The sequence below is a fragment of the Aedes albopictus genome, chromosome 1, assembly GCF_035046485.1.
Source record: "Aedes albopictus strain Foshan chromosome 1, AalbF5, whole genome shotgun sequence".
NCBI lineage: Eukaryota > Metazoa > Arthropoda > Insecta > Diptera > Culicidae > Aedes > Aedes albopictus.
The window spans coordinates 32,007,278-32,035,142 of record NC_085136.1 but is presented as its reverse complement, the minus strand read 5'-3'; the positions used below and the strand labels follow the sequence as shown (position 1 = coordinate 32,035,142).

Genomic DNA, 27,865 nt, shown 5'->3' with positions numbered 1-27,865 from the left:
CTGGAGAATTTCCCTCGGAAATTCTGGAGAATTTCCCTCGAAAATTCTGGAGAATTTCCCCAAGGGGCTAGTCGCTTAGCACTCCTTCACTTGTGCCAACTTTTCTTAGTGTGCCTATAAGCATCGAATTGTGCCGCAGTGTGCCTCGGTGTGCCACTGCGGTGCCGTAGCTGACTGTCTAATGTGGTTTTGATTTTACTTGGCAACCACCAAGGCAACCAGCCGTTTGTTTTGATTTTGCAGGACCATTTGCACAAGACTGCTTCGATTTTTCATTCTAATCCAAATGCCAAAACTGTGCCTCGATGTGCCTCGGTGTGCCACACGCATGTATGGCGGTGTGCTTGACACATCTTGGCACAATGTTCCAAGCGACTACCCCTTGAATTTCCCTCGGAAATTCTGGAGAATTTCCCTCGGAAATTCTGGGGAATTTCCCCCGGAAATTCTGGAGAATTTCCCCCGGAAATTCTAGAGAATTTCCCCCGGAAATTCTGGAGAATTTCCCCCGGAAATTCTGGAGAATTTCCCCCGGAAATTCTGGAGAATTTCCCCCGGAAATTCTGGAGAATTTCCCCCGGAAATTCTGGAGAATTTCCCCCGGATATTCTGGAGAATTTCCCCCGGATATTCTGGAGAATTTTCCCCGGAAATTCTGGAGAATTTCCCCCGGAAATTCTGGAGAATTTCCCCCGGAAATTCTGGAGAATTTCCCCCGGAAATTCTGGAGAATTTCCCCCGGAAATTCTGGAGAATTTCCCCCGGAAATTCTGGAGAATTTCCCCCGGAAATTCTGGAGAATTTCCCCCGGAAGTTCTGGAGAATTTCCCCCGGAAGTTCTGGAGAATTTCCCCCGGAAATTCTGGAGAATTTCCCCCGGAAATTCCAGGAGAATTTCCCCCGGAAATTCCTGGAGAATTTCCCCCGGAAATTCCTGGAGAATTTCCCCCGGAAATTCCTGGAGAATTTCCCCCGGAAATTCCTGGAGAATTTCCCCCGGAAATTCCTGGAGAATTTCCCCCGGAAATTCCTGGAGAATTTCCCCCGGAAATTCCTGGAGAATTTCCCCCGGAAATTCCTGGAGAATTTCCCCCGGAAATTCCTGGAGAATTTCCCCCGGAAATTCCTGGAGAATTTCCCCCGGAAATTCCTGGAGAATTTCCCCCGGAAATTCCTGGAGAATTTCCCCCGGAAATTCCTGGAGAATTTCCCCCGGAAATTCTGGAGAATTTCCCCCGGAAATTCCGAAGAATTTCCCCCGGAAATTCCGAAGAATTTCCCCCGGAAATTCCGAAGAATTTCCCCCGGAAATTCCGAAGAATTTCCCCCGGAAATTCCGAAGAATTTCCCCCGGAAATTCCGAAGAATTTCCCCCGGAAATTCCGAAGAATTTCCCCCGGAAATTCCGAAGAATTTCCCCCGGAAATTCCGAAGAATTTCCCCTGGAAATTCCGAAGAATTTCCCCCGGAAATTCCGAAGAATTTCCCCCGGAAATTCCGAAGAATTTCCCCCGGAAATTCCGAAGAATTTCCCCCGGAAATTCCGAAGAATTTCCCCCGGAAATTCCGAAGAATTTCCCCCGGAAATTCCGAAGAATTTCCCCCGGAAATTCCGAAGAATTTCCCCCGGAAATTCCGAAGAATTTCCCCCGGAAATTCCGAAGAATTTCCCCCGGAAATTCCGAAGAATTTCCCCCGGAAATTCCGAAGAATTTCCCCCGGAAATTCCGAAGAATTTCCCCCGGAAATTCCGAAGAATTTCCCCTGGAAATTCCGAAGAATTTCCCCCGGAAATTCCGAAGAATTTCCCCCGGAAATTCCGAAGAATTTCCCCCGGAAATTCCGAAGAATTTCCCCCGGAAATTCCGAAGAATTTCCCCCGGAAATTCCGAAGAATTTCCCCCGGAAATTCCGAAGAATTTCCCCCGGAAATTCCGAAGAATTTCCCCCGGAAATTCCGAAGAATTTCCCCCGGAAATTCCGAAGAATTTCCCCCGGAAATTCCGAAGAATTTCCCCCGGAAATTCCGAAGAATTTCCCACGGAAATTCCGAAGAATTTCCCCCGGAAATTCCGAAGAATTTCCCCCGGAAATTCCGAAGAATTTCCCCCGGAAATTCCGAAGAATTTCCCCCGGAAATTCCGAAGAATTTCCCCCGGAAATTCCGAAGAATTTCCCCTGGAAATTCCGAAGAATTTCCCCCAGAAATTCCGAAGAATTTCCCCCAGAAATTCCGAAGAATTTCCCCCGGAAATTCCGAAAAATTTTCCCCGGAAATTCCGAAGAATTTCCCCCGGAAATTCCGAAGAATTTCCCCCGGAAATTCCGAAGAATTTCCCCCGGAAATTCCGAAGAATTTCCCCCGGAAATTCCGAAGAATTTCCCCCGGAAATTCCGAAGAATTTCCCCCGGAAATTCCGAAGAATTTCCCCCGGAAATTCCGAAGAATTTCCCCCGGAAATTCCGGAGAATTTCCCCCGGAAATTCCGGAGAATTTCCCCCGGAAATTCCGGAGAATTTCCCCCGGAAAATCCGGAGAATTTCCCCCGGAAATTCCGGAGAATTTCCCCCGGAAATTCCGGAGAATTTCCCCCGGAAATTCCGGAGAATTTCCCCCGGAAATTCCGGAGAATTTCCCCCGGAAATTCCGGAGAATTTCCCCCGGAAATTCCGGAGAATTTCCGGAGAATTTCCCCCAGAAATTCCGGAGAATTTCCCCCGGAAATGCCGGAGAATTTCCCCCGGAAATTCCGGAGAATTTCCCCCGGAAATTCCGAAAAATTTTCCCCGGAAATTCCGAAGAATTTCCCCCGGAAATTCCGAAGAATTTCCCCCGGAAATTCCGAAGAATTTCCCCCGGAAATTCCGAAGAATTTCCCCCGGAAATTCCGAAGAATTTCCCCCGGAAATTCCGAAGAATTTCCCCCGGAAATTCCGAAGAATTTCCCCCGGAAATTCCGAAGAATTTCCCCCGGAAATTCCGAAGAATTTCCCCCGGAAATTCCGGAGAATTTCCCCCGGAAATTCCGGAGAATTTCCCCCGGAAAATCCGGAGAATTTCCCCCGGAAATTCCGGAGAATTTCCCCCGGAAATTCCGGAGAATTTCCCCCGGAAATTCCGGAGAATTTCCCCCGGAAATTCCGGAGAATTTCCCCCGGAAATTCCGGAGAATTTCCCCCGGAAATTCCGGAGAATTTCCCCCGGAAATTCCGGAGAATTTCCCCCGGAAATTCCGGAGAATTTCCCCCGGAAATTCCGGAGAATTTCCGGAGAATTTCCCCCAGAAATTCCGGAGAATTTCCCCCGGAAATGCCGGAGAATTTCCCCCGGAAATTCCGGAGAATTTCCCCCGGAAATTCCGGAGAATTTCCCCCGGAAATTCCGGAGAATGTCCCCGGAAATTCCGGAGAATTTCCCCCGGAAATTCCGGAGAATTTCCCACGGAAATTCCGAAAAATTTCCCCCGGAAATTCCGGAGAATTTCCCCCGGAAATTCCGGAGAATTTCCCCCGGAAATTCCGGAGAATTTCCCCCGGAAATTCCGGAGAATGTCCCCGGAAATTCCGGAGAATTTCCCCCGGAAATTCCGGAAAAGTTCCCCCGGAAATTCCGGAGAATTTCCCCCGGAAATTCCGGAGAATTTCCCCCGGAAATTCCGGAGAATTTCCCCCGGAAATTCCGGAGAGTTTCCCCCGGAAATTCCGGAGAATTTCCCCCGGAAATTCCGGAGAATTTCCCCCGGAAATTCCGGAGAATTTCCCCCGGAAATTCCGGAGAATTTCCCCCGGAAATTCCGGAGAATTTCCCCCGGAAATTCCGGAGAATTTCCCCCGGAAATTCCGGAGAATTTCCCCCGGAAATTCCGGAGAATTTCCCCCGGAAATTCCGGAGAATTTCCCCCGGAAATTCCGGAGAATTTCCCCCGGAAATTCCGGAGAATTTCCCCCGGAAATTCCGGAGAATTTCCCCCGGAAATTCCGGAGAATTTCCCCCGGAAATTCCGGAGAATTTCCCCCGGAAATTCCGGAGAATTTCCCCCGGAAATTCCGGAGAATTTCCCCCGGAAATTCCGGAGAATTTCCCCCGGAAATTCCGGAGAATTTCCCCCTTAAATTTTTGAGAATTTTCCCCGGAAATTCCGGAGAATTTCCCCCGGAAATTTCGGAGAATTTCCCCCGGAAATTCCGGAGAATTTCCCCCGGAAATTCCGGAGAATTTCCCCCGGAAATTCCGGAGAATTTCCCCCGGAAATTCCGGAGAATTTCCACCGGAAATGCCGGAGAATTTCCCCCGAAAATTCCGGAGAATTTCCCCCGGAAATTCCGGAGAATTTCCCCCGGAAATTCCGAAGAATTTCCCCCGGAAATTCCGGAGAATTTCCCCCGGAAATTCCGGAGAATTTCCCCCGGAAATTCCGGAGAATTTCCCCCGGAAATTCCGGAGAATTTCCCCCGGAAATTCCGGAGAATTTCCCCCGGAAATTCCGGAGAATTTCCCCCGGAAATTCCGGAGAATTTCCCCCGGAAATTCCGGAGAATTTCCCCCGGAAATTCCGGAGAATTTCCCCCGGAAATTCCGGAGAATTTCCCCCGGAAATTCCGGAGAATTTCCCCCGGAAATTCCGGAGAATTTCCCCCGGAAATTCCGGAGAATTTCCCCCGGAAATTCCGGAGAATTTCCCCCGGAAATTCCGGAGAATTTCCCCCAGAAATGCCGGAGAATTTCCCCCGGAAATTCCGGAGAATTTCCCCCGGAAATTCCGGAGAATTTCCCCCGGAAATTCCGGAGAATTTCCCCCGGAAATTCCGGAGAATGTCCCCGGAAATTCCGGAGAATTTCCCCCGGAAATTCCGGAGAAGTTCCCCCGGAAATTCCGGAGAATTTCCCCCGGAAATTCCGGAGAATTTCCCCCGGAAATTCCGGAGAATTTCCCCCGGAAATTCCGGAGAGTTTCCCCCGGAAATTCCGGAGAATTTCCCCCGGAAATTCCGGAGAATTTCCCCCGGAAATTCCGGAGAGTTTCCCCCGGAAATTCCGGAGAATTTCCCCCGGAAATTCCGGAGAATTTCCCCCGGAAATTCCGGAGAATTTCCCCCGGAAATTCCGGAGAATTTCCCCCGGAAATTCCGGAGAATTTCCCCCGGAAATTCCGGAGAATTTCCCCCGGAAATTCCGGAGAATTTCCCCCGGAAATTCCGGAGAATTTCCCCCGGAAATTCCGGAGAATTTCCCCCGGAAATTCCGGAGAATTTCCCCCGGAAATTCCGGAGAATTTCCCCCGGAAATTCCGGAGAATTTCCCCCGGAAATTCCGGAGAATTTCCCCCGGAAATTCCGGAGAATTTCCCCCGGAAATTCCGGAGAATTTCCCCCGGAAATTCCGGAGAATTTCCCCCGGAAATTCCGGAGAATTTCCCCCGGAAATTCCGGAGAATTTCCCCCGGAAATTCCGGAGAATTTCCCCCGGAAATTCCGGAGAATTTCCCCCTTAAATTTTTGAGAATTTTCCCCGGAAATTCCGGAGAATTTCCCCCGGAAATTTCGGAGAATTTCCCCCGGAAATTCCGGAGAATTTCCCCCGGAAATTCCGGAGAATTTCCCCCGGAAATTCCGGAGAATTTCCCCCGGAAATTCCGGAGAATTTCCCCCGGAAATTCCGGAGAATTTCCCCCGGAAATTCCGGAGAATTTCCCCCGGAAATTCCGGAGAGTTTCCCCCGGAAATTCCGGAGAATTTCCCCCGGAAATTCCGGAGAATTTCTCCCGGAAATTCCGGAGAATTTCCCCCTTAAATTTTGTAGAATTTTCCCCGGAAATTCGGGAGAATTTCCCCCGGAAATTCCGGAGAATTTCCCCCGGAAATTCCGGAGAGTTTGCCCCGGAAATTCCGGAGAATTTCCCCCTTAAATTTTGGAGAATTTTCCCCGGAAATTCCGGAGAATTTCACCCGGAAATTCCGGAGAATTTTCCCCGGAAATTCCGGAGAATTTCCCCCGGAAATTCCGGAGAATTTCCCCCGGAAATTCCGGAGAATTTCCCCCGGAAGATCCGGAGAATTTCCCCCGGAAATTCCGGAGAATTTCCCCCGGAAATTCCGGAGAATTTCCCCCGGAAATTCCGGAGAATTTCCCCCGGAAATTCCGGAGAATTTCCCCCGGAAATTCCGGAGAATTTCCCCCGGAAATTCCGGAGAATTTCCCCCGGAAATTCCGGAGAATTTCCCCCGGAAATTCCGGAGAATTTCCCCCGGAAATTCCGGAGAATTTCCCCCGGAAATTCCGGAGAATTTCCCCCGGAAATTCCGGAGAATTTCCCCCGGAAATTCCGGAGAATTTCCCCCGGAAATTCCGGAGAATTTCCCCCGGAAATTCCGGAGAATTTCCCCCGGAAATTCCGGAGAATTTCCCCCGGAAATTCCGGAGAATTTCCCCCAGAAATTCCGGAGAATTTCCCCCGGAAACTCCGGAGAATTTCCCCCGGAAACTCCGGAGAATTTCCCCCGGAAAATCCGGAGAATTTCCCCCGGAAATTCCGGAGAATTTCCCCCGGAAATTCCGGAGAATTTCCCCCGGAAATTCCGGAGAATTTCCCCCAGAAATTCCGGAGAATTTCCCCCAGAAATTCCAGAGAATTTCCCCCGGAAATTCCGGAGAATTTCCCCCGGAAATTCCGGAGAATTTCCCCCGGAAATTCCGGAGAATTTCCCCCGGAAATTCCGGAGAACTTCCCCCGGAAATTCCGGAGAATTTCCCCCGGAAATTCCGGAGAATTTCCCCCGGAAATTCCGGAGAATTTCCCCCGGAAATTCCGGAGAATTTCCCCCGGAAATTCCGGAGAATTTCCTCCAGAAATTCCGGAGAATTTCCCCCGAAAATTCCGGAGAATTTCCCCCGGAAGTTCCGGAGAATTTCCCCCGGAAGTTCCGGAGAATTTCCCCCGGAAATTCCAGAGAATTTCCCCCGTAAATTCCGGAGAATTTCCCCCGGAAATTCCGGAGAATTTCCCCCGAAAATTCCGGAGAATTTCCCCCAGAAATTCCAGAGAATTTCCCCCAGAAATTCCGGAGAATTTCCCCCGTAAATTCCGGAGAATTTCCCCCAGAAATTCCGGAGAATTTCCCCCGGAAATTCCGGAGAATTTCCCCCGGAAATTCCGGAGAATTTCCCCCGGAAATTCCGGAGAATTTCCCCCGGAAATTCCGGAGAATTTCCCCCGGAAATTCCGGAGAATTTCCCCCGGAAATTCCGGAGAATTTCCCCCGAAAATTCCGGAGAATTTCCCCCGGAAATTCCGGAGAATTTCCCCCGGAAATTCCGGAGAATTTCCCCCGGAAATTCCGGAGAATTTCCCCCGGAAATTCCGGAGAATTTCCCCCGGAAATTTCGGAGAATTTCCCCCGGAAGTTCCGGAGAATTTCCCCCGGAAATTCCGGAGAATTTCCCCTGGAAATTCCGGAGAATTTCCCCCGGAAATTCCGGAGAATTTCCCCGGAAATTCCGGAGAATTTCCCCCGGAAATTCCAGAGAATTTCCCCCGGAAATTCCGGAGAATTTCCCCCGGAAATTCCGGAGAATTTCCCCCGGAAATTCCGGAGAATTTCCCCCGGAAATTCCGGAGAATTTCCCCCGGAAATTCCGGAGAATTTCCCCCGGAAATTCCGGAGAATTTCCCCCGGAAATTCCGGAGAATTTCCCCCGGAAATTCCGGAGAATTTCCCCCGGAAATTCCGGAGAATTTCCCCCGGAAATTCCGGAGAATTTCCCCCGAAAATTCCGGAGAATTTCCCCCGGAAATTCCGGAGAATTTCCCCCGGAAATTCCGGAGAATTTCCCCCGGAAATTCCGGAGAATTTCCCCCGGAAATTCCGGAGAATTTCCCCCGGAAATTCCGGAGAATTTCCCCCGGAAATTCCGGAGAATTTCCCCCGGAAATTCCGGAGAATTTCCCCCGGAAATTCCGGAGAATTTCCCCCGGAAATTCCGGAGAATTTCCCCCGGAAATTCAGGAGAATTTCCCCCGGAAATTCCGGAGAATTTCCCCCGGAAATTTCGGAGAATTTCCCCCGGAAGTTCCGGAGAATTTCCCCCGGAAATTCCGGAGAATTTCCCCTGGAAATTCCGGAGAATTTCCCCCGGAAATTCCGGAGAATTTCCCCCGGAAATTCCAGAGAATTTCCCCCGGAAATTCCGGAGAATTTCCCCCGGAAATTCCGGAGAATTTCCCCCGGAAATTCCGGAGAATTTCCCCCGGAAACTCCGGAGAATTTCCCCCGGAAATTCCGGAGAATTTCCCCCGGAAATTCCAGAGAATTTCCCCCGTAAATTCCGGAGAATTTCCCCCGGAAATTCCGGAGAATTTCCCCCGGATATTCCGGAGAATTTCCCCCGGAAACTCCGGAGAATTTCCCCCGGAAATTCCGGAGAATTTCCCCCGGAAATTCCGGAGAATTTCCCTCGGAAATCCCGGGTTACTTCAGAAAATTTATTAGATTTTTTATTAGAAATAATGTAGAATTTTCTTCAGAAATTTCGTAGGGTTTGCTTTAAAAATTACTTAGAATTTAGTTATTTTTGGTTGTTCGAGAGTTTAGCGTTAAAATTCCTTCGAGAATTCAGGTTATTAGAGTTAAAGTTAACTTGACTCATGAACACCTCTAGCTTTCTATAATACTTAAAGGAATAATCCATCAGTACATGTATCGTTTATTTGAAGCCATTTGGGCAATCGCCTCTTCTCTTCTAATCAAATCATCTACCCTCTCGAGCAATTTGTCCAACATTATCCGGCAATAAAGCTGATACAAATGAAAAGAGCACTCAACTGTTCTACAGTAACATAAAACTAAATATACTCTTGGCTGATGACGGTATGTTTCGATGAAACCACTTGTCGTTCTACCTCCCTCCACCATCAGCCAGCGGATTACAGCCCAACGTGAGTGGGTGCCTTTAATCCGTCAAAAGCAGATCAATCTCCGCTGATAACGGCAGCCCGATAGAAGCTGCGCTCGTTTCCCCCAACGCAACAGTCCAAGTAGGCCACCACGCCGGCCGCATCCCCTACTATGCAGAGGGGTAGATGACGGCGAGTTGATAACCACGCGGCGCGTTCTAGGTAGGCGCTGGCTGCCGGTCTTTCGAAGCCGGCAAGTTCAATCATCGAAGTAGTCTGCGCGATTGCTTCGCAGCCTTCTGCGATGTGATTGCAGCACGTCACGAGGTTCTCATTTTTTGCCTCCGAGGCCCACAATGTCAACACCTTGGTTTCGCAGGTAAATCGGATCGTCAATCCCATCCTAGTAAAGAAATATCCCAACCTAACATAATCGTCATATTTGTCGAGAGTGGCATCTGTCATCACCCAACAACTCGAACGAATCGAACGAAAGACGATGGATGGTGGCGGCGGAGGACATAAAACCAGAAGCCTTGCCCTCAAGCCCACACAGCGAAGAATGGAAAGCAATTTTCTTGCGGTTGTTTGAGGTTGCTCGGAGGTCCTCAGCCCAGCGCTCCTCCTCGGGGCCTCCTCCGAAGAAGAATGCGCTCGCTCTGGAGAGGATCACTTTCCGATAAGCTGACGTAGAGCCATTGGGTTCTTCGATGAGTTTTTTTTTCTTCTGTTGAGCCGAGCAACAGGCTCTTCTAGAGCCGTATGTGCGTGTATAGACATAACTCCTTTGTTATCTGCTAATAACTCTTCAGAGTAGAAAAGGGATAAATTTCAGAGATCGGACTGCGAACAAGGGGCAGGAAAATATTAAATCATACACATAATCCTCGGTTATTTTTTCGGGTGTTATTGTCGGGAGACCTCTTGTCTCTGGGAATCGATTTTTTTTTTTCTTCGATTCTTTTTCGCCGAGAGGAGAAGGATTAAAACTCGAAAGAACATTTGCCCAAATCGGATCGGTAAATGTGTAAATCCGAGAGGTCATGAATGCGACTGCAGAAAATGTACTTGTACCGATTTGTTCTCGGTACTTCAGAAACAGAAATTTAAAGCAATAAAATATAATTATCGATAATCGATAATTACGATATTATGTTCCTGAGTAGGGTTAGGCGGAGCGAAGGGCACCCGAAAGGAGTGATAAAGAGCGTTCTAAGTAGGCTTTGGATTAGGGCGAGCCGGAGGCCGGGTTTTGGAAAGGGGTTCAGAGAGCAAAAGAGGAGATGCGAATAATTTCGTTTGTTTTTGCAATAATCTACACTTCAGAGAAGCCGTTGGTAATCTGAGCGAGATGTGAAGAAAGTGCTCGCAGTAGATTTCATAGAGAACTGTAGCTCTCGTTGAACTATTGTAGCTAGGTGGAATAGTGTACAGTTTCACTATAGCTATTAAGGAGTCTTACTGCATCACTAAGTTTCCAAACGAATCATTGACTTTTTGCTTTTCAATGATTGTTTGCCTCGCATTTTTGAAGTGATAAAAATCTGTCAATTCTGCAGCAACGCAGCAGAAAAAGTATCACCGCAATCACTGCGAGTGAGCATATAGGATGATACTTTTTCATACGAATATTCGATTTGGTGGCAGAGAATTATCACTTTGAAATTTTGAGGCTCATATCCAACATGGCTGCCGATGCAGATGATGCCGAAAAAAGCCTTAACTATTTTTGACTGGGAATTAGCAAATTTTGCTGTTATATCGACGCTCTGGTTCAGCAAAATTAATCGTTTTCTGAGATATTTTTCTTAAGATCTAATTTAGCTTAGCATAGAGACTTTCTTATGGTTGCTTTCCATGATAGATTTGAGCAACTAATCTCACGCAGATTCACTGACTCTTGTAATGAATAAAGAAAGAAAGTAGTATGAAAAGAGCTCACCAGTAGGGTGTGGGCACCGGTTTTGTCCAGTCTAAGGATAATCATTTTTATAGAATTGACCAATAATCCTATAAAAATTACCACTTGTTTTGGTGGGATTCGAACCCACGACTCCGTATCGCTAGTCCGGCGCTTTAACCAACTAAGCCACAGAACAAGTTACAATTCTGCGGAATAGAAAGTCAACCAAGCACCACCCTATCCGGGTCCGTCTTTTACAACTTCACAATTTGCCAATTAAACGTACTTTGACTAAAAATACTTCAAGTTTATACGTCTATTTCAGACATACTGGCCGACTGGAAAAGGGCAATAAAATCAATGTCAATCCTATAAAAACTACCAATGTGTCAAATGAAAGGTTTCAATCTATAATCTATAAGAAAAATACAGAAATCAAGCTAATACTTAACTCTCCTAAGATATTAGGAAAGGTGCACCACGCTGACGTTTTGCACGTTCAGCGTGCCTATCTGGGTCATATTGGCCCCAACATCCTACTAGGGTTAATATTTGACCAAAGTAGAAGCACTGCCTCAGTATTGACCATATTCTCAACTTTGATTTCTATTTCGGCCAATCACGTGTATTTCTTATAGGAGTGGCCAAATTAGAAACATCCTGGCCAAAACCGTTATATGGGAGCTGATTTTTTAAGGACAATTGTTTTTGCTTGCATTTTTTAATCACATTATATGGTTTTTACAACTTTAATCATCCTATTATATTAGCACAGACAAACAGACGTAACTCTTAGAGGAAATTCATCAAAAACTTTTGCCCGGTATCTTTTTTATGAGCACACTGCCAGCTGTTGGTAGAACCGCGCGCGACACTGTCGGCCATGATGGATTTTGTTTTGACGTTTGTCTGACACGCACACTACTACACAAATTTCTTGTAATTTTCGTGTCTCTGGCAAATGTCAAAGCGATCGAACACTAGAGCCTCTGGTAGAAAGATCGCGGAAATCAAATGAAATTTGAATTGGTCGTTATATGTATGTGCCAAGCCGTTTTGAAGAGTGTTACGTCTGTTTGTCTGTGATATTAGGATCTAATAGTAATAGTAGTTTTCGCAATTTCTCATCGTAATAGGCTGTTTTACCTCACGCAGATCTGCCAGGAAAAGGTCTACTTTCCCACACCAAATAAGCGGTGCTGTAATGGTTCATTACAGCACTGATTTGCGATGCGTAATGAACCATTACAGCACTGTGTTCAGTTTATATCAACTTCTTGATTCTTTCTGAACGCAATTTTAAAAAAATGTGACAACTGCACAGTATAACCTGCTATGGTCTGACTTTCTTATACATGGCTGTGAACATCAGCGTGCAGTTTGATGTAAAGGTTTTGTTAAAAACTAGCCTCAAGCGGTAATTCATGAAATTGCAAAAAACGTCGCACCCAACTCGGTGCAGAACTCGATTTTTACAGCACTAGTCTACTATTACGCAACAAGGCTTGCCGAGTTGGATAATTACGACGAGTGCTGTAAAAATCGTTGCGTACAACGTTTTTAGCAATTTCATAAATTACCGCTTGAGGATAGTTTTTAACAAAACTTTTCCATCAAACTGCACACTGATGTTCATAGCCATGTATAAGAAAGTCTGATCATAGCAGGTTATGCTGTGCAGTTGTCACAACTTTTCAAAACTGCGTCCAGAAAGCATTAAGGAGAAGCATCAAAGAATACCAATATGGCTGCCACAATGGCCGACTTGGACCCCTACTCACGTTTTCAAGAGCACCAATCTTGTAAATTCGTAAACAAATGCGCTCGATTTGGAAATGCTGCCACTGTTTGCAAGTGAGCAAAGCCAGGATAATCAAGTGCGGCTTGGTTCGAGGCCTCGTTCGTTAGATTTGTGCCTCTAAAGTTTGTATGCAAAACTGCAACGGGATTTGTTGATGTTTCACCTATTACCTATTATTTGCGTGAGTGTTTTACCTATTACGATGAGAAAATGCTAAAAAAAATGTTTTTTTTTGCTGGTTTCGATCGCAACAGTCTGAATAACGCACTATGGCCAACACACGCGACCCGCCAAATTTGCGAAAAGGAGACTTTCTCAGATTTTCTTCCCTTTCGTATATACTGCGCTCGATTCACACTCAGCGAAGTAAACTAACGAAATTCATCAAAATTCCTTAACTGGTCCAAGGGATGGCAGACTGTGGATGCCATCCAGCTGTTTAAGCTATCTTGCCACAAAATCAATCCTAACTTTACCAAACACCGTATGGCTAAAATATAAACGACTCATAAGAAAGTGATCATTCGTCATAAATAATTCCAAAAGTCCCAGTGAAGAAACAGGGGTGTAAGCAGTAATAAATAACAAAAGTTCCATAAACAAATAGAAAAGTGCATAAAAAAATCAAAAGTTTCCATAAATAATTGATTTTTGAGCAATTAAAAACGCCAAAAATGCAATGAATAATTCAACTGTTGCAATAAAAAAAGCCAATTTTCCCACCAAAAAACTTCGAATTTTCCATAAATAAATCCGATTTTTCCATAATAAATTGGGAAATTCACAATAAAAAAATATCTAAAAAGCAATAAATAATTCAAAAAGTGCAATAACAAAAAAATAAATTATCAATAAATGTCAAAAAAACGAGCAATAAACGTAAATGCATTTTGAGCCAAAAATTACATAGACCATGCGGCGAAGCCGCATAGAGGATTGAGGAACTGAGGCGGCAGAAGGCCGCCGAAGTTTCCGATATCCGATGCACCGCAACTGCATCGATTCGGTTCTAGGCAAACCACAGATTCAAGAATTTGCCCGGTATAATGCAAGCATAGATGTTATCCCTTTTTTTAGGTCCGACGAGCGATAGCGAGTTCGGACAGCAAGCAATTGCTTGGTAAATTGCAATCATAGTTACGCAAGCTTTTCAGTCGATTCAATCATATAAGTGCGATTCAGCATTTCACTGTCTCATACTTTTCTGCATTTGTTTTTCATGGGTAATTTCGTCATTTTTTATTGCATTTTTTGAATTTTTTATTGCTTTTTCGATATTTTTTTATTGTGAATTTTCTAATTTATTATGGAAAAATCGGATTTATTTATGGAAAATTCGAAGTTATTTGGTGGGAAAATTGGCTTTTTTTATTGCAACAATTGATTTATTCATTGCATTTTTGACGTTTTTAATTGCTCAAAAATCAATTATTTATGGAAACTTTTGATTTATTTATGCATTTTTCTATTTGTTTATGGAACTTTTGTTATTTATTACTGCTTACACCCCTGTTTCTTCACTGGGACTTTTCGAATTATTTATGGGAAATTTTGTATTTATTATGGAACGTTTAATTGTCTGCCAACACCGTATGTAACATATGTAAACAAAAAAGAGATTTTCTCATGAGGCGCTGAATTTCGTTAAGGACTACTCGTATCACTCACCTTTGGGGATGTTTTGTGAGAAACTACCAGGATTTTTCACGATTATGAAATGCTCAATGTATGGGTTGCTATAGGAACAGAGAACTTCCCCTTCGATTTTCTCCGTTCGTGGATTTTGTTAGATACGGTGTTTGGTAAAGTTAGGCTTGCATTGTGAATCACCCCCTTTTGACATTTCTTGCAGACACTATAAATTCTCTTATGGTAAAATCAAAGTAGGCACATAGTGTCGATTGTTTTCAATATTGACATCGCGGAGCGTCAAAGATTTTCACTCTAGGTTTGGAAATTTGAATCAACTTTATGAAAATAGATCGAGCTTATAGTGTTCAGGGCGTCTACTACCTGAAAAAAAAACCTGGAAAACCGGGAATCCTCAGAATATGTTATTTAGCAGGGAAAAACCTGGAACACTCAGGGAAGATTTGCACCAAGCTAACTTAGGTCTACTCAGATGTAGAGTCCATTGTTGGTAAATATGAATAAAATGCGTTTGTAATGTACTGTAAGTGGGTCCATCTAGAAATCTCAGACCTCTTTCTGAAATCTATAAGAAATTATCCTGAGATTCTGGACACCCCTTATGGGATTTCATCTAGAAATTCATCAAAGAGTTTTTCGTGGAATGTCTCCTGGGCCTGGGAGATTTCTTATAACAAACTCCCGGAGAAAATGGGATCTATAAAATTTTGCGAAAAACTCCGCAAAGACTTAAAGTCCCATTAGACATGACAAAAATTTTGCCAAACAAGCCCAACAAATGGCCAACACAACATAAATCATAGCAACCTTGGATGTATGTTGGGCTTCAATGGCAAATATTTGTCATAATGACAAACAGTCTAATGGCACCTTTACAGTAGAAAGTTTGAGAGGAACTTCGTAAGAAATAATAGAAATACACTAGAACCACGGGGGTGAATCTTCATCGCGAAAAGAGCCGCTCGTTTGATTGCTGGACACTAGCGAACCTGGTGGTGGAAAGCAAGCTTTTTTGTACAGCGAGCATAGGGCGGGAGCGAAGCACGCTTTGATGATTTGTTATTTCTCCAAGGAAATTCATTCCAATCTAGTTTTCCAAGTGAAAAATTTACGACTTCCACCTCGAAACTTCAAATTTGTTCGAAGATACACATCTGTTCTGTGCTAGAACTCCAATGGCGCTGTAGTCACTATTTCTATTTAATTGAATTAATACCTTTTATTGTAATGATCATTGATTGTTTTTATGTGTTCTGATTGAAGAGCATCTTTTGTTTTGGTAAACAAAATTTATTTGACACTTCTAGTACCGCTACTGACGCTGTAAGGGCGTGGCAAACTAGATGTTAGTCACACGAACAGTCGCGACATTGGACTTCTGTGGCTAGTTATTCTAATGGAGAAATACTGAGAAAAATTGGGACATCTCAGAAAAATAATCTGGAAGTAATACCAGGAGGAAATATTAAGGAAATGTAAAGAGGAACTTTGAAAACCTCCAAGAGAAATTCCGAGAGAAACTATGGACAAATTCCCGCAACGACACCCGAAAGAAATATCTGAAAACTCTCTGGAAGAAATCTCTGGAAAAATGTCTGCAAACATCCCGAGCAAACTGTTGAAAAACTATCCCAAAATCACCAAGAAGGAAAAAAATCTGGAAAAAACTTTGGAAAGATCTCCGGGAGGAATCCAGCGAGAAACACAGCAAGATCTCCGTGATAAACGTCTGCTGAAATACTGGGGGGAACTGTTTTTCAACTCCTGACAGAACACCGAAAAAATCTCGGAAGAAAATATTTGAGGAAGCAAATATGTAAAAACCTTTGGACTGAATATACTTGGAAAAACTAGAGAAACCCAAACAAAACCTTTAATAATTTCAAGAAAAAATCTGCAATAAAATGGAAAAGAAGTCGAAGAAGGATTTGCGGAAGAAATCCAAGGGGGGATTCCGGAAGGAATTCTAGGAAAAATCATGGATAGAATTTCGAAATCTCAACATTACTACACCACCAGCACAGAGATCATACATCTAAGTTCATTTTCAAAACTGTGAGAAGAATTTATCGATCATTGATTGAACTCCTGAATGTTTTTTCTTAAATTTTTATAGTATTTGGAAAAGTCCTAGTAGGTTCTTAGAATTACCAGGAAATTTTATGTTGCCTCATAAGTAGATACCCTGTTTTCTATGAGCACTTCCACCATAGATTTAACTATTTGTTGCTTCCACAATTTTGAACTGAGGAGTTTCCTCTGCCAATGACTACTTTGCATTTGTATATCGTGAGGTAGGCACGTACATACTCTATGCATAAGGAAGTCAAGGCGATTCCCTTTACAAAAAGTTGCTGGAACGATCAGGAATCGAATTCGTAACTCTCAGCATGGTCATGCTGAATAACCATGCCGCATGACTGTGACGATAGAGGCCGTGGTACCAGTGAAACTGAAATGGTTTTTTTTTTGCTATTTTCGGACAATTCTGACTATTTTGGACTCATTCGTTTAAGGACACACTTGTTAGAATCTCAAAATGGCCGACTTTGACACCTACTGCACTGAGATCCAAATGAATAAGGACGCTGGGGAAGGATGGTAGATCTGGGAGTCACCTTTGTATTTATAGCCAGTCTTGGTGATACATTGTATGATATTTACTATGAAGATAAAGCGCATAGTTCGCTTGCATATTTGTAGGCATTATATAGGGTATTAGTTCCCTTATTAAGCATGTGGCTCCCATTTTCATCTTACGAAAAACAAAGGATTGAAGCGCTGTTTGTTTTGTTTCTTATTTTTGTATTTTTTGATAGAAGTGAGCACCCATGAAAACAAAAAGAACGGAATCAATCGGAACCGTAATCGCTTGTTCTCGAATAGGATGAATATGGGAGCGTGAGATTACTGATGGCACACATACCCTAATAGAATAACACTGTGTTGCGAAAGTTGGAAGAAGGAAAACTCCGTTTCTGGTCTCTGTTCATAGGGATGCGTGACAAAACGGTTTTTTACTCGTTTCCGACGTTTTGGCACTTGACACTAGCATGAGTGGTATGTAAAAATAGGGAAAGAGAAATAAACTGAATAGAAAGGTACAAAGTAGGAGGAGAGGGATGGACCAGGGATTGAACCCAGGACCTTCTGCATACGAATCAGAAGCGGTAAGCCACTAGACCACCAAGCCGGGCCATTATCTATCTTGAGGTCATTCGATTCAAAAACTTATCTCATAATGAGAGAGTGATCCTGTCCGGTCATAGTGGGTTGCGGGAATTCTGAATTTCGGCGCAGTATCTTAATGTACCAGATCATAATTTCCTAGGAAAGAAGGCACATAGGATTGTATGACACATCCAAACTTTTCGACTTTTATCGGGCAAAAACGCCTCATAAGGATCGGGAAGTTATTGCCCACTCCAACCCCACAATGTAAGCACAGATAAATAGATGTCTCACTCTACCCACTTCCCATCGTTTCCCTTTTTAACGGACTATTCAAATATTCTGTAGTTCGCAAATCTCTTGCTCATGGCACTCGCATCGTTTTTGCTCCCTTTAGACGTTTGCTCACTGCGAAACACAGCGTTATTAGCACTGGGTGACAATGATTTTAATCGCAATTTGTTCCAAGTAATACGTCTGTTTGTCTGTGGTAGAATGATGAGCACGAGAATGTTGATGTGTGTCTGTTGGATGTTCCTTTTTTCCAGTCCGATTGGGAAGTATCCATTTCGCTGATATCGAAGGGTGTTGAATGAACTGATGATCGGACTTAAGTAGCCAGACTTTTGTCATGAGATAGCAACTTTTGTTAACTACCGAAAGGATTCAGCGATTTTAACTCTCTCTGCTACAACAAACCATCAGGTAGATTATTCCCTTCCGGAATGATTGTGCAGTCACAGGTAATCCTTGCGCTGATGGTGGGTACACTTCAATCATCATCATCATCATCATCATCATCAAAATGCTTTACAGTATGTTTGAAATGTTTAGATTTAAAATGGTATTGCTTCAAAGTCGAAAAGTGTTGCAAGTTACCCCATTTTACGGTAACATCTGCGAACTCTACTGCTAAAAGAATCGCTACCATTGTTCATACATGAATTCAGCAACCTATATAGACTAATATAATTGTATATACATTTTTGTTTTTCCTTAACAGTTAAAATTATGGTTATATTAGCAAATTATAATCATGTTTATGTGTCTTAATTACATGTACTGTTAAAATCATACTGAATTCCTGACCATTCCTGTCCCAAAATCCTATTTCCTTTCTATTTTTTCGAGGGCGTCGGTGAGTCGCTGGCATCTCGATAAATAGTTATCCTTCCCTACTATCCTTTCCCATCCACATAACGTGCTTCTTATCGTTTCAGAGACCGATCAATGGCGGTTAAGCCTAGGTTTGTTAGCCAGGACACAGTGTAAATGCCTTTGCCCCATCCCGGAATCAAAAAGGCCCATGGAGTGACAAAATTTCTTAGCTATGTCACTCCCGACGTTGGTGTTTAAATATACTAAAACACTTTCACTGCAACACATCTACATGATTTACTCAAATACACTTACACAATCTGAATCTTGTCGCATCACTCGCTTATAGTGATTCCTAAATCACCCCATTCCAAATATCCAACTCCTTGACACCTCACGGTGTGTCTGGTAGAACAAATTTATTACAAAAAAATGGGCATCGCTAATTTTTACGCTACGTGAAAGTTGACGCTACCAGCTTTCATTCAAGCCCAACATCGAAATATTCCATCGGGGGAACTTTTTCATACAAAAATTGGGTATGTTTGTTAAGTAGAAATAGGGATTAATTTGGAACCGTGCATTTTGTACGGGGAAAAACAGTATTCTGAAAAAGTTGTTCGGGATCCCTCGGTGGATTTTTTTGGGGAACACGTTAAATGAAAGCTAGAAGTCCATATTTTCGAAAAACGGCGGATTTGGCGATGCCTAATTTTTTGTGATAAACCTTCACCATATGCACGCCGTGACCTATGGGAGTAAAGTAAGTGTCATATCATCACTTCCTTTCCTATCCACGTAACGGAGAAGATGGGCGTGGCCGGCAATGGAAGTTCTCATGTCTTTTTTACTTCAACCTCTGATTGGATAGCTGTTCCTTCCCAAACAGCATTCCATAAGCAATTAGAATAGAAGTATTGAAGTTTTAACATGACAACTTTCAGTATGTAATCTACGAATTACTCCGTTACCACGCAACGCATTAAACTTTATGTTGCCGCAATGATATCACAGTTTCATCATAGACTAATTTCAAGACCTCGATGTACCAAAGAAAACCATTAAATTTTCTGTGTCCAGTCCGGTATCCAATAAATATTCATTACCGTGTATTTTTTTCCGTGTAAATTGCCTTTTGTGTAAATTATATTTAGCGTGTTACACCGATCTGACAGCTCTGACAGTAAGGGATTGAACATAAATTACGTAAAGTGAGTACCGAGGATTGTTCACAATCTGCGAACTTGACGGCGAAAAAAATCGCGACCATGACGACGCTGGTTTCATTGCGTTCACATTTTTGGATAAATGGCCTATGGCGAAACCACTGTGTAGTGTAGGAATTGTGTCCTGACCCTCATACCTAGGCTCAAGCGTCTTTACTCGCTCTTTGAAATGAAACAAAATGCAGCTTGTTCGTGGTGAACTTATCATTACATTCCATTTTAAAATGCCTAATTTATTCCACCGTCCACATGCACATTCCACGTTTAAGGTGCCTGCTGCCATGTTTTCCGCATCACAGTAGGCTCTCTTGTTCGATTTCAAATTATGACATTTTCAGGCAAACACACTTTAGCGTGATGATATCACTAGACCCTTGGATTTTTCTGCCCTAATAGTGAATATTTCAGCTTTGCATCAACGCATGAATATCACTGGCGATTAAAACACAAACTACAAAAGCACTGCCCACGATATTTTCACTCATTATCGCGAAAAAAACCATGTCTTATTCCATACGTGGAATAAACAAGTGGGCAATGCAAGTTCCAGTGGAATCAGCAGCAGAAACACTTGGAAATTACCGCAGAAATGGCATCACTTTTGAATCCCGAAAACAAAACATTCCGGATGGCGTAGTACTGCCAATTACTTCACTTTCCATCGGTTGAATTGAAATTCACCAAAATATGCGGGTCGACATATTTATTTTGTGCTGCTACACGAAATTACAAATTTGCTGTTTTTTTTTCAATTTCGTTTTATTCGAGAATTTTAACTGCCACCAATTCTTCACATAATATGCTGAATTTCTCGTATACAAAATACAAATCCTTTCTGATCACAGGTCTGGGCATTATACCCAAGTAACCACGCTGCTCAAGCCGTAATGCATGCATAAATAAATATAAAGCAAACATTACTGTGTATGTGAAATTAAAGTTTGGGTCAAATGATTTGGCACTACGTTTACGCAAAATTCAATATATCCGTAGTTTCGTGTCAAATGTTGAGCTCAATCCATCGAAGCAAACCATAGTTACAGCATCTCAAAATTGGTCAATTTGTATGAAAATCGGCGTTTGTCCGATATATTATGCACCACAGTGTAGGTACATGAAAATCTCCGGATTCACCGAAACATATTGAAAATCGGCCAACTTGTTCAAGAGTTATGTGGTTCGTCTCCATGCCATCGGAGACCACCAAATGGTTCCTTTCAATGAATGAAAACATTAGAATTTACAGAACATATTGCCATAATCACATTCATGCATGGTTCTTTGGTGATGGGTGACAATTTACAATACGATACAGTCCGAAGTTTCCAATAAATTTTCTTTGGAGTTTCACTATATTTTCAAGCGGGTTTCACTTAATTCATGCACCGTCTACCCCCGTTGGTTTGATCTCATCTAATCTGAGCACTTTTGAATTTGACCCCCTCTAATCTGCACATCGTTCAAATTAAAAATCAATCAAACGTCATTCTAATCATGGAACGGGGTGAAACGGAACGCAGAATCAAAGCAAAACAGCAAAAACGGTTACCATCAGTGTGTTTTTCGATGCTTTTAGGGTTACTAGAAGTTCAAATTAAAAAACGAACCCCGTTGGTTAGCATGAGGTGTCGTTCAAACCAACGGGGGTAGACGGTAAATCCACTGAAAAAATCACTTTTGAACGGTTGCTTGACTTTTTCCAGTAAAATTGAAATGTAATTTCCTCTCAGTGTGATGCAGAGTGAGGGTCAATATTAAGGTGATACGGGATGCCGTGTTAAGTTTGCTATCTTCCGTCTCTTTCATCATCATTACCCTCAAACCTTTGACGATTCAAGTATCCAGTTCCAGTGTACTTATCTAACTGAAAACTCAATCGATTGTTCATCACATGAAAGCATACGATCAATCAAATTATGATCGTTTTGAAGGTTTTGTCAGCTTAGTATTGACTGGCCTACAGTGGGAGAGGCGATGATGGTACAATATCAGTAGTCAAGTGACAAGACTGATATTGCGCAGCTCTGGTATCGTGATATCGAATTAAAAATCGACTAAACATAAATCTATGTACATATAATTGCTGCTTGAATTCGAAAGATTTGAACGGTAAAAGGTAAAAAAAACCTGATCCCAAAAATCCAGTAGCTTTGAAAACAATAAGCAAATAAAAAAGAAAGAAAATACAGAGAACGCTCAATCAAACAAAAGCCCACCGAGACCCGTCAGAATAGAAACCGATCAACAACAAACCCATCATAGACAGGCCGCGGTCGGTAGCCGCCTTCGTCAAAAGCACTGTGAGCGAGCGCGCATCGTCTATATAGGAAAATCGAAAGAGCTAATATTTGCCCAAAGCCAAGAAGCTCAAACAAAGCAACAAAGCAATCCATGACTGGGAGACTGACTGCGCCGCGATCATCGCCGTCTTCGTGGGCGATGAGCTGCGCTGAGCAAGATGGATTATAGACAGGCAGGGACGCCGGACGGGAGTCTGGATCTGCGCGCCCAACGTACTTATTTAGGGTTCAAATCCTTACTGTTTTCGGGATCTTTCATTCCCGACCCGATGTCGTCCCCGGGTGTCAGACAACATTCTTTTCGGTTCTGGTTGACCGTCGTCATGGAGCTGACGTTTCGGGGCCCGATCACGAAATTAGGGCTACCGGAGTTTGCGTCGGTGTCGGCGACGGAATGCCGTGGGGTCGGGTTTCACCTACCTGGTTCCATCTTGATGGCGGCGGCTGCTGCTGTGGCCTTTCGCGTATCTTCCGACTGAGAGGACTGCGGCGTCGGTGAGGACGTGGCCGGTGGCTGGAGCAATGTCAGCGGAGACTGGTAGAACTGGGCAGGCGGTGGATGGCCCACGAACGGCAACGCTTTGTTGCCGAATCGGTGCAGCAAATCGGTGCTGCTAAAATCTCCGCCGGTCGAATCCAACTTGGATGTTGATTTGTGTAAACGTACGATGCCTACTATGATTGCGGTTATCCACGAGATCCAGAGTGCCAAAAGTGACGTTTCTGAGGTTTCTTCTGTTGTAGAATTGTTTTATTCACGTTTAACGGTTTTGATGTTTAAAATAGTGTTTCGATATAGTTTTGTACTATTGGTTTAGTTGCGATGTGTTCTCTACATTCATCGACATTCCTGCTTTTGGTCCTGTAAGGCACTCATCCTATATAGAAACAATAGATTTTTACTTTCATCTAGAACTGGATGTCGTCGATTGTTACGATGCTTTCACACTACATGAGGTATTTGGCTTGCTGTGATTCACACATTGGCGCACTAGACACACATATTTTGCACTGTTAAGTTTTATTCCGGTGTAAATCCCACAAATCGACTGTTTATTACCCAGAGCAAATCCATGGATGAACACTTTCACGCCCGTTTAATCACTGAACCACGAACCGGAAAGGACCGTACGTATTTCCGATGTCCTTGTACGAAAAAGGATTGCTTCTGCATGAATGACACCCACGCACACATACACCTACACCGCACGCATGAACGTTGGCTTGGAGACGGGTTTGACCCCCGGTCAGAAAAAGTGACGTTTCTACGGGCGATTTGCTGTCAACCGCGATGACACTTTTGACGGATTCACCAAGGGGCGCTCGCGCTTGCACAAATCAATCGTATAACTTCTTCTCTGTAAACAACGAAAAATTATCCACGGTTGTGCGCGAAAAACATTGAAATCGGCGGCCTACTACGACTACCAGAACGACAACGGCGGCGGCGACGATGACAACAGACCAGCGGCAGCAAGAAATTTTCGCGTTTGGGCTATTCCTCCGTTCATCGGACACTGCGGCGATCATCTGTGGAAGCACGCGATGCGCTCTCTCGCGCCGCGATTGCTCAACCCTGCCCTTGCTTGCACCAACACCAACACGAATGCAAACAAAACCGCGCGCGGTTCACGTCCAGCCAGCCAGGCGTACCAACACACAAAAAACCGAGAGCCAGTGCGTACGTCGCGCTGTGTAGTGGTGTGCATGCAGGCGAAGCCCGTGAAAAGGGGCGTGTCAGTCGCGCGTTTTCTCTCTCTTGCTCTCGGTTGCCATCCAAGCAGTCAGCCGTCAGTCAAGTCTCCGTCACAGCTGAACGGCCAATCTGCTGCCAGCGAGCATAGCTAATGGGGAGGAGTTTTCGGAAAAATGGTTGGTGGTGTTGTGCCTACTACTTTTCACACACAATTTCATAATCAAAATCCATTTTATTGACAATTTCTCTCGCTTCTCTGGTTTCTGGTTACAAACAGCAAAAAAGCAGGCCATGACTCGGCACGCACTTTTTCCATTATTCTCTCCCGCCGCCGGTTGTCATCATCCTGCTGTGATCTTCTGTCAGTCTGACGAGACGGAAGTTTGTGTTTTTTGGACACGGTACGCGAAAACGAGACAATGCGACCGGACGGTGGGCCGGCAAACAGGGAATGCCAGAGCGAGATGTCACGGTGAGATTAAGGTAAAACGATGTGTGGAAAATGATGCAAACTTTCCGTTCCGCTGCGTGCGTCTGACAGATGGATGGGGGAAAAACCATCACAGCAGCATCGAAGCAATCCTTGCGCCTCGCCTGCCGTTGCGCGTGAAAACGGGTATTTTACGTGAATGAACTGTACCACCACAGGCAGAGGCAGAGGCACCAGAAAACCAGAGGAACCGGATCGATAATCACCGAGAAAAGGCTCGGTCCGGATCCTGGAGGGAGAGAGAGAGATGGTTAGCAGCTAACGAAGCGTTTTAATTTCGTTCGGCAATGGGTCAGCGGAAACGAATTTGACACTCAATTTTCAAATCGATCTCGGAAGTTGAAAGGCGAAGAGTAGTAGGCGAGGACGAAGCCGAAACTTGGACAAGGGATGAGACGTTGCACGCCGACTTTGAAGGACACCCGACAGCGTGTCCGAGCGAGCAGGTGGTGGCGTACAGACAAACGTCATTATTTGGGTAGATCATAGTAGCCCGGAAAATCGTTTTCACGTCGATGATATCGACTCCACGTGAAAGAATCGACTGTAGTCGCAACAGCGAAACAATAGACACAGAAGAAGGAAAACCTTCAGCTTGAAGCTCAAAAGCAGAATGATGACAAGCTGGGCTGGGATGATTGCTGACGGAGACGACGATGAAGACAGAGCGATGCGATGCGACGACGGTTTGCAGGTCATCACGGCCTCCGGGCAAGAAGTGGAGCGAAACGGGAACAAATGGCGGCACAGAGAATGGGGCTTGGTGCTTTGTTTTCGCGAGTGAGTTGTAGAATTGACACTAATTAGCGTGGCAGCAGCGTGTGATAGCGCTAATCGAAGGAGGCACAGTAGAAAGATTGTCGGTTTTTTCGATCGATTTATCCATGCATTGTTATCTTAAAGTTATAGTAGTTCTAATGTTTTCGGTTTTGTAACAGTAATTATTACTTAGACTGCTTAAAAGAGATCGTAATATCATTTTTTTCTGAATTCTTCTAAGATATGCACACTTAAATTTAGAAATTGATCTCGGTAAACGGTTTACCGAGAATCTAACAGCTGATATCTCGGTAAAATATTTACTGATTCTCGGTAAATTTTTTACCGTATTATTGGCATAACGACCCGCTGACTGGGCAAAGACTGCTTCCCAACTTAGGCCTGAAGCACACAGGGTCAAATATTTGACAAGGAAAGAACTCAAGAAACAACATCAGTTTGACACTAATGAAAATTCGATCGAGTCAAACAAGATGTTTGAGCATTGGTTTCTTTTTGGATAGGGGGATTAGGGGCATAATGGACACCTTAAGCAAATGAGTATGTTAGGCCTGTATAACAGATAAAAACTTAATATATTATCAGTTGGCTTAAAACTTTAACTTGTTTCCTACGCATTTCAATCATTTACAGCTGCTAGAATGTCATTATTGTGAAGAAATAATGAATTGAAAACCGTGTGTTTTTTGGGGCTGGCAGGGAAGGTACGGGGCATAATGGACACCCTTTAAATATAACAATGACTTGTTCCTTAACACTTATGCATTAAACGTTTTACATAAAAGTCAACGGTTTCCGTAAAAACAGGGGTGTCCATTTCGCCCCGGGTGTCCATTATGCCCCTAATCCCCCTAAAATTTAATATTTGACCCTGTGTACTAACAGCATTAATTTTCTATGAGTACTTCCACAGTTGTTATCCCTGCTCTTCTCTGCTATCAGAACTTTCTCTGCTAATAGGGCACTGCATGAAATTCTCTCCTTCTCTTTCACTCTTACAGAAATTTTGTAAACAACAAGGCCAAGAAACGTCAGAATCCCATATAAAATCACAACAATGCAGTGCCCTATAACCATTGTGTATATCGTGCGGCAGGCACGAATATATTTTATGCTCAAAAAAGTCAAACGAATTTCAGATCGTAGCAGGCTGTGCGCATTTTCTTTGCTCCGCGTCAACTCCGCGTTGTTCTGATTATGGTCGGCCGAATCGAGAAACGGCTGGCGTTCAAATTTTGCCTCGAAAAGTGCTTGTAAATTGATCTCCGGATAATTCGCGATTGTTATGAGATCGGGGCGTCGGAACTCACCTTCATTTTCGCGTGATTCGCCTGTTGATTTTGGTATTGAGTGATATTGCTGCTGGATGTCCGGGACATGCAAGTGGAAGTCAACAATTTCGTCTCAAGTGTATTGAATTCGTGCAATTTGGTGAGTCTGTTCTTCTACATTGTTGTGGTACCTAAACGTTGACCAAACGTATCCTTTGGACTTGACCCTTCCCCTAACAATACCCAAATTTTCGTGACACCTATGTCTGAGAGAACGTAGAGGTGTTGGTAGAGGTCTCTGCATACCTATCATAGGTGTCCAACTAATATTACTTTTCCATCCCTCTGCTGCCGTAAGGACGTGGCCAGGACAGCGCTCAGCCGTTGGAGGATTGCGTCAATCTTGTCATAGAGCCAGTGATTGGCCCCAAAGCTCTGTGCTTTGGTAACGGACGGGGAGGAGGGAATTCACTTAACAGTGGTTTGGGACTGTAGCTGTACCACCTACGCATTTGTGCGACTTGCTGAATGCTAATGTTAATGCTAAAAAGCCAAGCAAATTTCGATTGCGAAAATTTCCTGGACTGCTCAGGAATCGAACCCGTCATGCTCATGCTAAATACCGGCGCGCTTACTGCTTCGGCTATATGGGCCGATGTTGCAACCTACATTTGTTCTGACAATTCACTCAGTGCTGCATAGATTTGCCAACTTGAATAGAATATTATAAAGATCGTACAACGCGCGATTGTTCAGCCTTGTATTGCGATTGTCGAGGGTAAACTTCATTTTAGTAAACATTGCATCAATATTGAAGGGCCACAATTAAATAGATTTTTCTAATCAATTATTGAAAAGTATAAAACCAAGTATAAAACCGAAAACGGCTAATAACAAGACAGACATCTTCCCTCTTGCTCCATATACTTTGAGAGCTACAAGCACACTAGCGCCACGAACGACTTCAGGGAACAACATCATGAATGAGTGTGCATGCGATGTTACCATTTCCGTGTACGTATTTGCGTGTACACGCACACAATCATGGTTTAATGTGTGAATCGTTGAGGGCGTTTCAACCATGTCGCCTGAAACAGAGTGGGAGCTGTCCGTCTTCTTATTAGCCGTCTTCGATAAAACTCTGTTTTGTAACAGACACACTTTTTCGAGATTAATTCACTTCTATTGATCGGAGTGAATGAATGTGTTAAGGAATCGAAAAAGTTTTGTTCCTAAAAATTGACCTTGTTGACACAGTCTAATATGTACACTTGTAAGACAAAATGTCCACTTTTCAAAAAAAAAAAAATGCCCAAAACCCAGCAAATTTTTACTGTTTGCTGATTGTCTATTAGAGCTCAAAATGTGGGCAAGAATGTATTGTTCAAGAGTTTCTGTGATTCTAGTAAAGTAAAATATTGTCTTATGGCGCTTTTTAAGACTGCTATATCTCCGGAGTCAATGAACCGAAATAAATGAAAGTTTGAACACAGACTAACAGACGTAACACTCTGATGATTTTCATCGTACGCCGATTCAACTGCCTTTTTAAAAAAAATGATGGTTGGCCAACTACCTACCAGGTTTT

The 27,865-nt window shown here is 43.7% G+C and overlaps 1 protein-coding gene across 2 annotated transcripts in view; it reads right to left on the bottom strand.

Moving 5' to 3' along the window:
• Window positions 1-25,085, bottom strand: part of LOC109428528 (paired box protein Pax-1) — a 213,629-nt gene extending 188,544 nt beyond the window's left edge. For both annotated transcript variants that reach the window (XM_062844325.1, XM_029855182.2), the window contains exon 1: window positions 22,461-25,085. In XM_062844325.1, the coding sequence (XP_062700309.1) occupies window positions 22,461-22,470 (10 nt within the window). In that variant the 5' untranslated portion in view covers window positions 22,471-25,085. The remainder of the gene's footprint in view (window positions 1-22,460) is intronic.
• Between the last annotated feature and the right edge of the window lie 2,780 nt (window positions 25,086-27,865).